Raw genomic sequence first — 14,223 nt, 5'->3', positions numbered from 1 at the left:
TATATATGGTTATGTTTATATATACATTTAATAAAATTTACCTTTATATGAATCCTCTAAAATCTATGAGTATTTTATTATTGTCTTTGAAATAGGTAAGTTAAGCAGAGGGGTATTATGAACAAAAAGGCAGAAATCATTTTTAATATTTTATCCAAATAAATGATATTTTAATGCTGTAATTGCCCCAAATTCCTTCGCTTCATGTCTGGTATCTGTGCTAGTAACAAATATCTTTAAAGATTTCACTCCAGATCTCCTTATTTAGCAATAAGTTGGGCAAATAAAGTCATCCTCAGCTTATGAAAAGCAAAGCAGCTCTGATCTTGCAGCTCTTGCAGAGAATCTCAGACATGGATTCTCAGGCCTGCATATTCACTTATCAGCACTGAACACAGACCATTTACCATGAAGTTGGGACTAAGCTTGATTTGCCTTGTTGCTGTTTTCAAGATGAATTAGAGATAAGGAGTTTGAGAGAGGACATGAGTGAAAGGGAGTTTGAACATGTGTGACAGTCTCCTAACCAGAATTCTGTGTGTTGGCATGTGTTCACTATGAAGGTCAACTGGTGAAGTGTTTAGATGTTTTATAGATATCTGCAGGATCCATGAGACTCTCTTGTAAGTCTCCTGGATCTACATCAAGCAGCTTTAAGAGGCACTGGATCAAGGAGATTAAGGGAGGGGCCTGGAGTGAGCCTCACGGTCTATCAATGAAAATTGTGAATACTAACAGATTGTTTCAATGGCTGATTTGCCATCTGCAAAGAGAATTTGAAGAACACTGTGTGTCTGCAAGTGAGAAATCCAAGAACTGAGGACACTGCAATCTACTACTGTGCAAGACACCCAGGGAAGAGATTTTATTGTGAGACCGGAACAAATCATTTGCTGTGTGCTCAAAAACTACAGGGTGATCCTCACTTAAAAAGCAAACATTTTATGAAAGTGACAATAAATTATTCATAGAGTGAACCCCATTTGGTATGGGTCTGCCTTCTCAACTGGAGATTCCCCAGAGATCCTTTCCAAATATTTCAGTCTGTTGAAACTATGACTACATTGTAACATAAAGGATTCTGGTTTTGGTTTTGATCTAAATAAATTGATATTTATCACAGGACCAAATATCAAAAAATTACCTATTTGCATCAACAAGGACAGAAATGTGTAATTCATGGCCACTGGAAGTAGATGTGAAAAAACACAAGTATCCTAGACAGATTTTCCTGTGAGGAGGCTCATTTGGACTTCCTGACTAGTACGGTGTTTGTTATTGGACCACACCCAATGATGGAGGAGAAAGGTTAAGGAGAGAAATGTTGCTTGTTCTATTATAGGTCCTATTGTTGTGATAAATAACAAAATCAAATACAGTATACTTTTGGTTGACTTACCTGTCCATATCATATATCGCATTCCTTCAGTGTGGAAAGCCAAGACCAGGACTATAGGCTGGAACCTCAAGTCATGAACTAATGCAGAGACCAGAGAGGAATTCTGCTTTTTCTTCATGGTTCTCTCACCTTGCGTTTTAATGTAAACCAGGTCCATTTTTATTTTGCCTGTGGGATTGTCCACAGTGTGCTAATCCCTCAAACATTAATTGATAATCAATAAAACCACACATTGAAATTGCCTACCTGAAACATATAAGCTGAATTTTCCTATTTTCAGAAAAACATCTTATGTCAATTTGACAAAAATCTATCAAGTACACTACTTCATTTTTGTTTTGATTGATTGTCTGATTGTAATATAGAGATTTAAACAATATTTCTATTTTAAACCTCTAAATGAAACATTTCTTTCCAGTTTTAATATCTTTGCCACAACCATTTATAGATTCACTGTACATATATTATGCTCCTTTTACTCTCATTTTTTTCATTTTTATACCAACTGAAATTATGACTTTTTCTTGTTTCATTTTAATATAAATAATATTGATTTATAAAAATAAAACTAAAGAGCAAATCATCATCTTTCTGAGTTGGTTTACTGGTTGTACTATCTAAAGAAACTTTAAATACTTTCAATATATACCTTTATGTCATCAGCAGTGGTAAATGTGTTGTCATATTCTAACTTGAATGGCTTTTACTTCACTTTTGTGACTTATTATCTGGTTTAGCATGTTAATAATTACATTGATTAATGTCAGTTTAGAAGGTACATTTATGAAGTCTGAGATTGAAGAAAGTTAGTCATTAATCAGTATGCTGTTGTTTTCTAACGTGGTCATTTCTAACTTGAAAATCTATAATTTCATCTATTTCCCTACAATTTACATATTTTCATTTTTTCATTGCTGAAATGTCTGAAGTATATTTGTATATAATTTATTATTTGTTATTTGTATTTCATTAATCATTAGTGTAGATTTTGTGTTCCACTACCAAATTTCCTGACATGGAAACAAAAAATATTGGACTCATTAGGGCATAGAGAAACTGAGGATTCAATCTAAAAGGGAGCAGCTTATATCAAGGTGTATGAAAGGCAATGCAAGAAAATTCTCATGCACATTGAATTTAATACTTTCTTAAATACTAAATAATTAACATACTCTAAGCTACTAAAATTACACACGAAGAAGCCTGTGCAATGTCTATGACTTGGCAGAATTAAGGGAGGCAGATAGGAGGCATTACGGAAGATCCAAAGAAACATACTGATGAATGCAGTCTCCATGCCTTCTTAGCTGCTAAAGTTTGAACAAGGTTTCCAGTTTTTCAAGAGCTGTGGAGCATACACTGAGAAGACGGCCTGTGCCACAGGTGCAGAGGAAAGCTAAAACCTGATTTCCTGTGTGTAGAAATTATCTTTCTGGTATATTTCATGTCCACACATCTCAAGAGATATGTTTTGCATTTTATTTGGAATAAAAAGAGCAACACAAGTCCCAGGTTTGCCTCAGAGATGTTGTAAAGAGAAGGATTATCTTTTACATCTGATCCTTGTGCATCATCTGGTCCATGAGTTCTGAGGTTATAAGCATGTACTGTCATGGTCTATTTATTTGCTGTAGCAAAATAAATGAAGGATGTTTAACATCCTAGAAAATCACTTTATCTACCAAATTATATTTGAAACTTATATATAAATATTTTATTATCTTTATATCTATATTATAGAATAAACAAGAATTGTGGTTTCTATTATAATTTTTTTGATATTATAATACAATCTCATAAGTTTTCCTTCCATTTCTATTCTACAAATAATTTTTTGTAAACTGCTCTATTTCAAATTTATACACACACACAGGTACATGTATATATAAATGCACATATGAATGCTAAATATGGAAGATTTACATATATATTAAATATAAAATTAAAAATGCAAGCTATTCAGTGTGATTATGTTCTCTTAGCTTTTTGCTATTTGAAAACCTATTGGTGTACACTTCTCCCTAGAGGAGTAGTCTATAAACAAATTATGTACTTATTTGTACATATTTATTACATATTATAGACATAACATATATATTAAAATATATTATATAAATTCAGTTAAGAAGCTTCCAGTTCTCATGTTGCCTGCAATCTTTCCACTATGGTTTAGAATTCACAACTCTGCATTTTGATATGTTATGGCTTACAGTAATGGTCTCAAGGTATTTCAGGTAAAAGTTTCCTTTATGACTAGAGATAACAACATATATTTATGAGTATAAGGATAAATACTTGGAATGTACTTAGAGATTATGTGATTTGGTAAAGTGGCAAGCATAAATTTCTCTCTAAGACTTCTAACTTATTAAACCCTTGATATTTGCTAGGTTTCCAGTACCAGACATTATTTTCTTCTTATTGAGTGGTCTTTAAGACAAAATAGTCATTTTACAAGATCTGAATGTGTTAGTATTCTTATTTTTGTTTCCAATATCAGGAATTTCTGGCTTCATTATTGATTTCGTCCTCTGCAAAATAATTACTTTGAATAATTTTATTCTTACAGAAATATTTTTAAAAAATTTCCAAGTTTCCCCTTGTGTTTACATCTCAATAAATACACATGGAATATATATATGTAGATAGATAGATAAATAGATAGATAGATAGATAGATAGATAGATAGATAGATAGATAGATGATGGATGGATGGATAGATAGATAGATAGATAGATAGATAGATAGATAGATAGATATACATATACATATATATGTTGGTCACTGTGTCTGTATTCAATACACTCCAGACTTTACTGAAATTTACTAGGTTCCTTCCATTTTCCATCTCCTGATCAAGACCCAGCACATCTCTCTACACAGACAGTGAGCTTAATGCCTCAGTGTTCTATTGCAAAAGGATAGAATTCTACACATAGGAATCATTAATGTTTATTACCATATTTTAATTAGTGTTCTTCTGAGGGATTTCTACCTGCCTGACTCTTATCTGTGAGCATGGAATATTCTTCAAAAGTCTTAGGATAGTTGAATTATTTCTTGTTTGAGAACCATTGTAAGAAGCTTTATTATTTTCATATGCAGTTTTCTACATTCTGTGTAGTAATCCATTTCAGTTGACAAATGTTTTTCCTGAAATTAGTATGAACACTAAAATATCTGATTATTCTGAGTTTTCACTGTATAAATTTTTTTAATACTTTACTCTTCTTGTATATACTCAAATAGAATCTTATTTGGAGTATTACATATTGGAACTTTTATATTTTTCATCCATTTTATTTGACAAACTCTACCTGTTGTTTCACAGTGCTTCCAGAAACCTTAACTGTGGCAAAACTTGCATTAAAATGAAGCATCTAGGTATGTATTACCATTTTATTGTTTTCATTTCTTTTTCTGCTAAAACTTAATTTAGACTGCTATGTATGATACATTTCCTTTAATGAATTATTTAATAATTCCTTATTTATTCCTCTCACAGATTGACTTTATATTTATTTACAAAGGGATTATAAGTTATCTGATTCTACCTTAACTGCTCTCATGCTTCCCAATAGAGTGTATTGCTTGCAGATATGTGGAACAGCCTCTCCTGCTCATATATCTATTCACGTTTACATGGCATAAAGTTTATGGTGTTGTCATTGATACTCTTTTCTACAGTACTTAGTTGTTACACTTTCAACATCTTGTTCATTAATATGTAATGTAGTATGTGTGTGTCTGTGTTTGTCTCTGTGTATGTTTGTGTGTGTGTGTGTGTGTGTGTGTAACCTGCTTTTGTCCTTCTTTTGTTCCTGAGTTAAGAGATTAACAGCTTATCATTAATTTGATTCCTTTTTTGATATAATTTGTTGAAATATTCATGTGCTTTTGTTTTTCTCATATTTCATGTTTCAAATGCACCAATTTTGAATTCCAGTGTTGCTTCTCTTCTCACATATATTCATACCCTGCCTCCATTTTCATGAAATAGGTATTGAGCCATCTTAACTTTGATGCCTGTTATTACAGATGACCTTGAGCTGATGGTGAAAAATGTTGCTCTGTGAATTTAATAAAAATAAGGATTGAATTTAATAAAATAAGGTTTCTAAATGTGAATATCCTTGTTCCTATTCAGTTTCTGTCCTGTGTATAACTAGGTTGGAAGACCTTCAGCTTTATCAGCTTTGTTCCCATTTCCAAAATGTGAGGCCAGCACTGTTCTTTGATGATGTGCCAAAGATTACCTGGTTTATCTATAATGCTGGAACCTGGAGCTCAGTCAAAGGTTGAGACTGAGGGAAAGCTGGTCCAGTGGCAGGTCCAAATTGGGATTCATCTCAAGGGGAGACTTCAAGGTATGGCACTATTACTACTGCTATGGTGTGCTTGCAGACAGGAACCTAACATGGCCGTCTTCTGAGAGGCCCAAAAAGGAGCTGACTGAGACAGAGGCAGATACTTACACCCACCTATTAGACTGAAATCAGGAACCCCAGTTTTTGAATTAGAGAAAGGCTGGAAGAAGCTAAAGAGGAAGATTACTTCCTAGGAAGACTAGCAGCCTCAACTAACCATTACCCTTGAGATGTCTCTGAAATTGAGCCACCAACTAGGCTTCACACACAAGCTGGTCTGAATCCCCTGACATATACAGAAGCAGACTGACTAGACTGGCCTCAGTGGATGAAGAGGCATCTAATCTTTGAGAGACTTGAGGCCCCAGGGAGTGGAGAGGTCTGTTGGAGATGGTGGGCATTCTCTTGGAGGGAGGGTTGAGGAAAAATGCAATGAGGAGCTGTGGGAGGGCAGACATGGGAGGGGTACAATTGCAAGACTGTAAAAAAATAATATTAGTAGTAGCTTTATATGAGATGTGATATTCACAATGTTTACTAGAGAAAGTTCCACAAGAATCTATTATAAAAACTGGAAGGTACTGCTGTACAATGTAGTCACATTGTACAATTTATATCACCGGAATGGAAGAGGTTCTGAAGTTAAAAGTAGAGGTTAGCCAGCTTCCCAAGAGTTCTGCTTCAGTATCTGTATTATGTTTAAAAGTGGCAATATTAAACCCACAAATGGATGACCAGGGCAGAATGAGAGTCTTTGACATGTTCATTCCTAAATGGGATGTCTTTGTCTCATCCCTGACCTCAATGTTCAAGAATAAATACAGAAGAGAGAGCAGAATGATATTAAGAAATAAAGGAAGTGGACACCATCAAGAAAACAGTGTTTTCAGATATAACATGGAAGATTCACATATGAACTCACAGATTGTGTAACAACATGAACAACACCTACAGAAACTAAGACAGAATCCAATCATAGATGAGAGAAGGTGGGACAAGTTAACAATCTTAACAATTATTCCAATCATCTTTTTAAGTGCTTAGACAATGTCATATTTCTACATTGGAAGGACACTGGGTATATCAAATAAACTTCAGAGAAGGCCCTGTTATCAGGAGAAGTTTGTCAACAAAACATGGACTTCATGGGATATATTTGTATTTGTATTGTTTCTGTTTCTGTTTTTCTTTCTAAGAGGTAGAAAGAACATGAAAGTGAATGTAGGCATGTAGGGACACTGTAAAACATCTGAGAGGAATTAGGAAAAGAAGAATTTTTTAATTAAATTGACTTAAAAATAAGAAAACCCACAATCTTATGTGTATAGGACACCAATACAATAGATTCAGTAATTATATTCATATAACATATTGAAGTAAAATTGTAAGAAGATACCGAAGAAATTAGCAATGTATTTCAACACTATCACCATTATTTGACATTTGATTTCAAACACTATAAGTTGACAAATAACAATTTTGTATATGAAAGTTATTATCAAAGGTTTAATTTATGAATATAGTATGGAAATATAAAAACAAGCAATTAACATGCTGACTGATTTTTTTTCTGGTTCAAATAATTAACATATATTCATTAAATAGGGGAGCTGGCAGAAGGACTGGAAGAACTAAAGGGAATTGCAACCTCACTGGAAGAACAGCATAGTCTGGTCTGACCACTCAGTTATCCCAGAGACAAGACCACCAACCAATATGTGGATGCATGTAAATAACCATATACATAATAATCATAAATAAGAAAGAAGATCAGAAATTTTGATTGGAGAGATTTTAGTCATGAAATTAAATTGCAAGGCATAAGCAAAAATATTTTTTTTAAAACAAAAATAAGAATTTTATATGTTTAGAATATTTTCTAAAAGTATATTGTATACTGGATATACTTGCTCCATTACATCAACATACCCTTTCCTTGTCCCTATCATTCCAATTTGGCTATTTATTTCAAGTAGGCAGTTTGACTTCCATTTTACTTCATATTTGCATATATAATTTTTTCTAACTTTACAAAATCTAAGGACCACAAATAAGTTACGCATACAGTATCTGTATTCCTATAAAGGTTTTAATTTACTTAAGAAAATTGAAATCCTTATTCATTACCGAAGAACACATTCTGCTTTATTGTATGTATAGTATATTTAGTTTATTCAATCATTTGTTGCCACACATGTTATTTGGTTCTCTAATTTAGTTCCTATAGAAAATTGCTGAATAAATAACCATTTGTGTGAACATATTTCTGAGGCAAGTTCACTTGCTGTTATTTGCGTAGTATTTTAGTATGCAACCTTCTGGAAAGGCCACTATTAATTTCAAGAATATGAAAAAATTGCAAACTCTCATAAATAAGGAGTTTTTAATTTTCAAGTAACCATTAACCTCATTGCTACTACTAACAATAAATCTTGTCACCAAGAAAAGTATATGTCTCAGGTTAGGATTCTATATTAAAATTGAGAGATTGGCTTTGATATTTTATCTAAGTGGCTGCTCATGTCTCAGGGAAAGTTCCTCAGACAGAATTTAGATTTGGACCCCAGTATTCTGTTGACTGACCCAGGAACACTCTACCTTCTTCTTCTCTAGCTGGAATGTCCTTACGTAGGAGAGATCTTGCCTCATGAATATGCAAATGATGAGTCTATGAAGTTAAATACAGGGATATTCACACCAAACAACATATGAGCACTGTTTTCTCTACATTCACTGAATCTCCAGGTCCTTACAATGAAATGCAGCTGGATCATCTTCCTGATGGCATTAGTTACAGGTAAGGGGCTCCTAAGTCCCAAACTTGAAGGGCCATGCACTCAGTGACAGTGGTAGTCATATTGCCTTTCTTTCTGCAGGGGTCAATTCAGAGGTCCAGCTGCAGCAGTCTGGGGCTGAACTTGTGAGGCCAGGGACCTCAGTCAAGTTGTCCTGCAAGACTTCTGGGTACACCTTTACAGACTACTATATGCACTGGGTGAAGCAGAGGCCTGAACAGGGCCTGGAGTGGATTGGAAGGATTGATCCTGAGGATGGTAATACTGAATATGCTCAGAAGTTCCAGAGCAAGGCCACTTTGACCGCAGACACAACCTCCAACACAGCCTACATGCAGCTGAGTAGCCTGACACCTGAGGACTCTTCTGTCTATTACTGTGCTAGACACAGTGTTGCAACCACATCCTGAGTGTGTAAGAAAACATAGAAGTGCAGGAAGCTGCCTGGGACTAAGATGACAGACAATATTATCCAGAAGATTCACTCAGAAATAGTCATTCTCAGTGTCCCTATGTCTGCCTCCTCCTCACAGTTATATATGGTATTTTTCAGCTTTTCAAAAGATGTCTCCAAATAAAATGAGGCTGATTTGGGATCCTCCTAAAGTACACTATATTTTGACCAGTTCTTTACTAGTGAACATCCTCATTGGCATGTTATTGTTTAAGAAAGGATAAAGGATTTTACCTCCATTGTAGCTGTAAGAGCCAAGATTATAAACTCTACTAAATACAAAACAAACAGAAAGACTTTATATATTCATGTTCATCTAAGAAAATACTAGTAGTGATGTATTATTTTTAAGTATACAGCTAACGTTTGGAGTTATTTAAAATTTATATTGAGAAAAATGTATTTTCAATATTGCTGTAGACGAGCAACTACATAAAACTGTAAAATTGATTGTTGTTTTATATCAAACAACTTTTATAATACTTATTTTTATTGTTATAATATTTTATAAATTTTAAGGAATATGACAAAAAAGATATTGTAGGTATTGAAGGGGGGTCTATGGGAGGAGCGGTGGTACAAAAGGTGAACAAGAATGTGATTCAATTCTATTTAATTAAAATATGTTTTTAAATGTTAACAAATTCAGATAAATTGAAATCATGTAACTTTTCTCATCATAATGCAATAAAAGTTTAAAAAAAGGATAAAGGATATACTTTTGCAATATATTATGATAATAGTTATCCTTCATTAATTGCTGCTAAACTAGACACAAATAAACTATATTATGAATAAGGCAAGTAAAACCCATATCAACAACATATGGGAAAACAAAAACCACTTTCATAGTCTTTCAAGCGTCTGAAACAAGAAAAGGCAGTTTTTGCCGGTACCACAACACCCAGAGGAAGCTCGACTTCTGTGGACTCCTTCCCCCAACCTTGTTGCTTGGGAGTGACTTGGTTTTGTAAAGCAGCCCCGACAGGCTTCAAGCTGGAGTTGAGCACCTGCTGTGTAGAGGAGTCCTGACTGCTGCTCCTTAGATCAAAGACTTAGCAGGTCTCATGCTTATGTTAAAGGTTTACCGGATCTTCCTTTCAAGATCTCCTTCTGGTCTGGTGTTAATGGATTTTCTCCTGTTTATGTTATATGGGCAAGTGTCGAATTCCTCTGGGTCTGGTTCCCAAGCCTAACTATAAATACTGAGTGAATTACAGTAAAGCTCTCTCTTATCACTTCTACCTGGCGTCTGTGTCTTTCCTTGTTAACCGTTTGCCTTCCCAGGACCCAATTAACCCAGTTGGTATATTTACCCACGGTGGAAGAGAGACATGGGAGTGCTCTAGGAGCGGTAATATATCATGGATGCAGAGATTTCTAGACAGATCCCCAGAACTGGGGTAGACGGTTTGAGACTTTGGGGTAAGAGCAAAGCATTTTGCCCCTGGATTGAGGATAAGATGGGCTAATTTTCTTCTAGAAAATTAAAAGATATGCACTTACAATCTTATTTATGAGGCAGCCTCATCTGGGTTTCCAGATCTCTTTAACTGGGGCTGGGTTGAAGTTATAGCACTCAGAGCTCTCAATTCTAGCTAGATTCAATGGCGAGGATTTTTCGCCAATATGTCGACAGGACTTCGGTGGGGTTTTCCGCCAAGGGGTCTGGCATGCCAGGTGTCCAGCTGGTTTAGCTGGGATATTCGGCCTTTGCCGAGGTATTTTGACTGCAGTAACTCCAGATTGGAGGCAGTCGGCCCGGGTACAGGGTTGCGGGGATACCATGGGGGCAGAAACTAGCAGTGCTTGGGCTAGTTCCCTGTGATATTTTCTGGGGTTTCCCCTTGATTTCTTATTCATGTCTTGCTACGTGTATTGATATGTGTTTTGTCGAATGAGTGATGGTCCTTTGTGTTGTCTAGTGTCTTTGTGTCTTAAACATGTGGCCCTAGTGGTGGCGGCCACAACTGCCTGCTCTTATGCAGCTCCCGGGTGCTCAGATCGGAGCAGGGAGCAGGAGTTGGCTGGACTGCATAGAAACAGCCTGGTTCATAGCTCACAGTTCTGTGCCGTGCTCTGGGGGCGTGGCCGGGGCCGGAAGGGGTTGGCAGTCAGTCTGGAGACCAAGATTCCTGTGGCTGCCTGCTGGCCGTGTATGGAGTGTTGGCTCCGAGTTCCATAGTTTGATACAACCGCTGGCCGTGTGCGGAGCTTGGGCTCCCTCCGGAGAGCAACAGAGGTCTCAGTTACCAAGTTTCCCAATGTAGAACACCTAGAAGCGCAGCTTGCCTGCTCTGGGCTGGTTCGTACAGGGAAGTGCAGGTTGCAGAAGTCAGTCCTCGGACTACATTTCCCAAACTGCTTTGCAGCGGATGGCCGAGCCCAGGAGCCCCGATCCTTGCACCTGTGCCTGCTTGCGTGAGCGTCTGGCTGCCCGCGCCACACCCAAGTCCTCTGTCCCGGGCCAGCCCGCGCGAGGTGGAGTTCAGGGAGGTGGCCCGTGCCTGCCAGAGTAGGGTGCACACCCACTGGGTTGTTCGATGTGGCCTGCGTGCAGCCTGGACATCTACTTTCTGCACAGATTTGTTTCCAAAGAGTTTAGGTTGCCTTTAACTGGGAGGCACCTTCTAAATTCTTAGATTAGACGTTTTTTCCTTAGAAATTATTTTAATAGGGTTAGATTTGATGGTTTCCCATTAAATATTATTTTTGCAGTCTGGTTACAAGTACATTTTTTTTTAATATGTTTTAAGAGCTAATGTCCGGTTACTCTAGGAGCTGGCTTTTAGACAGAAGTCCAAGTGGGACATTAATATATACAGAGGCCAAAAGCCTTATTATGATTACACTTTTTCCATAGCGGCCACTGTATTTCCTGTGCCCCGTGCAGATAAATCTAGTAGATTAATAATACTCCTGTGTGGGTTGATCAGTGGTCTTTATCTCTAGAGAAATTAGAATCAGCTTCTTTGCTAGTGTAAGAGCAATTAGAAGCAGGTCATCTGAGAGAATCAGATTCTCCATAGAACACGCCTAATTTCGTGATTAAGAAATAATCAGGTAAAAGATTTATGTTTCTATGATTTGATTAAGAACATTACAGACTGGATTGCCATCTCCTGTGGCAATTCCAAAAGGATTTTACTAATAGTTATAGATTTAAAGGTCTGTTTCTTTACTATTCTTGTTTGTTGGGAAATTTTCCCCAAGACGTATTGTCATGTTTTTAGGTTTACTATCCCCTTTATTGAGAGGGGGTTATTATGGCCCCAAAATAGATAAAGAGACCATTTGATAATCTTATATTGATCTTCAAAAAAATTATTGGGTGATTTTAATTGGCTTCGTCCTTACCTAAAACTTACTACTGGAGACCTGAAGCCTTTATTTGATATTCTTAGAGGTAATTCTGATCCAATTTCCCCTAGATCCTTAATGTAAGAAAGAGATATCTGCTTTACAGCAGGTGGTTAAGACTATTGAATACCTATTCATTACTTACATTGTGACTTACATTGTGGTGACAGTAAGAACCTGTTTGTGGATCCATTCTAGGATGTCTCCAATACATATTTTCGTGCCATTTTTTGAAGCCCTTGCACAGTTTTTTAGGCCATTGTAGCTGTGCCATTTACGTTTAAGTTTTTCTCCAACAGCTTCTGTTTTACACGGTTTTCAAGTATACATGCCTAGTAGACTTCCTAGTGTTCAGTTACCAAATTATCATTCTTGCACGTATAATTCTATTCTTTATTGGTCATATTAGGGCTCTTTCTGGCCTGCCAAGACTTTTGGCCAGGGACTTTATCTATTGACAGAGCCCTCATATATAGAGATTTTGGTTTCTGATCCTGTGGCCCTAGCTAGACAGGATCATGAGAAGATTCACCTATCCAGCCAGACCCTGTGGCCCAAACATTATATTTCCAGAGTATAAGCAAGTATGATCCTTATACTGTGCTCAAAATGTGTTATTTTTTCTCACTTTTATTTTATTTAGTCCCACTTTTGGGGGTCTAACCCAGAGGGCTGTTACCTAATAACTTCTGGCATATAGATATAACACATTATGCAGAATTTAGATAGCTTAAATATTTACATGTCTACATTGATACCTGCTCTAGATTTATTTTTGCTTCCCCACAAACTAGAGAAGCCTCTAATGATGTTTTTGTCCTTGGTTTGTCTAATTTTCAATGCTCTTAGCGTGCCCTAAACCATTTTTACAGACAACGGGCCTTCTCTCACCAGAAAAGATTTTCTTTTTTTTTCATTTTTTCTGAGGTTTTACATGACTAAATTTTGTCTTTTTAGACCAAGGGGGGAATATCCACTCCCCAGAGGCTTTTTTAGGTTTACCTTTTGGGCAGAGGCTTATCTATGTAGCCCATGCTGACCTCAGACTTGTTTGGAGTGTGAAGATGTCCTTGCCTTCACTTTCAGAGTGCAGACAAGCACTGTCTTGACCGGTTTGTAGACTACAGACATCCAGCTTTGGTTAACTTTGATGATAAAGCTCCTGCTGGGAGAGGTGGGCCCGCTGTGGCAGACCACTCAGGCTGACTTTTTGCTGGCTGTTGTTATTCTCTTGCCTGTGCCCAGTTGCTGAGTCTTCATTTTTTCGTTCCTTTCATTTGTTCTGTAAGCTGGAGGGGTTTTTCTTGCCCGTTTTGTATGAGTTTTTCTTTTTGCCTTCTCTACATGTTTGAACGTGTTTTTTCGTTTGCTTCAGAAATCTGCTTTTCCCGACAAAGCAGAAGGTGGGTCAGGCAACTCCCGAGAATGCCTGGCTCGCACTTGCCTCCAGACTTTCAAGGGTTAATTCAGTTTCCAGAGGCTTCAAAGAACTGATTTGCATCATCCTGAGACCATCTCTTGACAACTGACTCAGACGCCAGAGTGCTGGCAAACAAAAAGACTGATCCCAGCTACCCTGCCCAAGCATCAAGAAGTCAGAGTTTTCTGCTTTCAGAAGAATCATAACAGCTTCCGGACTTTGCAGGTTTCATGGACATATATTGGCATTTCTGTGTGGAAGGATGGTGCAAGGGGAATCTAGTCCACTGATTATGAAGTCTGCCCAGACGGAGGCACATACCTAGTGGCTGTATCTCTTCCAGAGACACGCTTTTGCTTGGCCCATTGAGTCAGGAAGGACGGAGTCAGTTTGAATTTCAGATCCCTAGTTAACACACCGCTATGATT

At 36.9% G+C, this 14,223-nt stretch overlaps 4 gene segments (V, D, J or C); all 4 read left to right on the top strand.

Moving 5' to 3' along the window:
• The window catches only part of LOC116080189, a 1,139,691-nt gene that overhangs the window by 457,513 nt on the left and 667,955 nt on the right, over positions 1-14,223 (top strand).
• LOC116080190 overlaps positions 1-14,223 on the top strand; it is a 607,419-nt gene that overhangs the window by 18,624 nt on the left and 574,572 nt on the right.
• LOC116080186 overlaps positions 1-14,223 on the top strand; it is a 1,015,034-nt gene that overhangs the window by 436,775 nt on the left and 564,036 nt on the right.
• On the top strand, positions 8,483-8,986 carry LOC116080195. The segment is given in 2 exon segments: positions 8,483-8,563; positions 8,643-8,986. Coding segments are annotated over 2 exon segments (372 nt in total).

This window comes from Mastomys coucha, unplaced genomic scaffold (genome assembly GCF_008632895.1).
Source record: "Mastomys coucha isolate ucsf_1 unplaced genomic scaffold, UCSF_Mcou_1 pScaffold6, whole genome shotgun sequence".
NCBI lineage: Eukaryota > Metazoa > Chordata > Mammalia > Rodentia > Muridae > Mastomys > Mastomys coucha.
The sequence above is the reverse complement of the archived record's forward strand: the minus strand, read 5'-3'. Positions and strand labels throughout refer to the sequence as shown.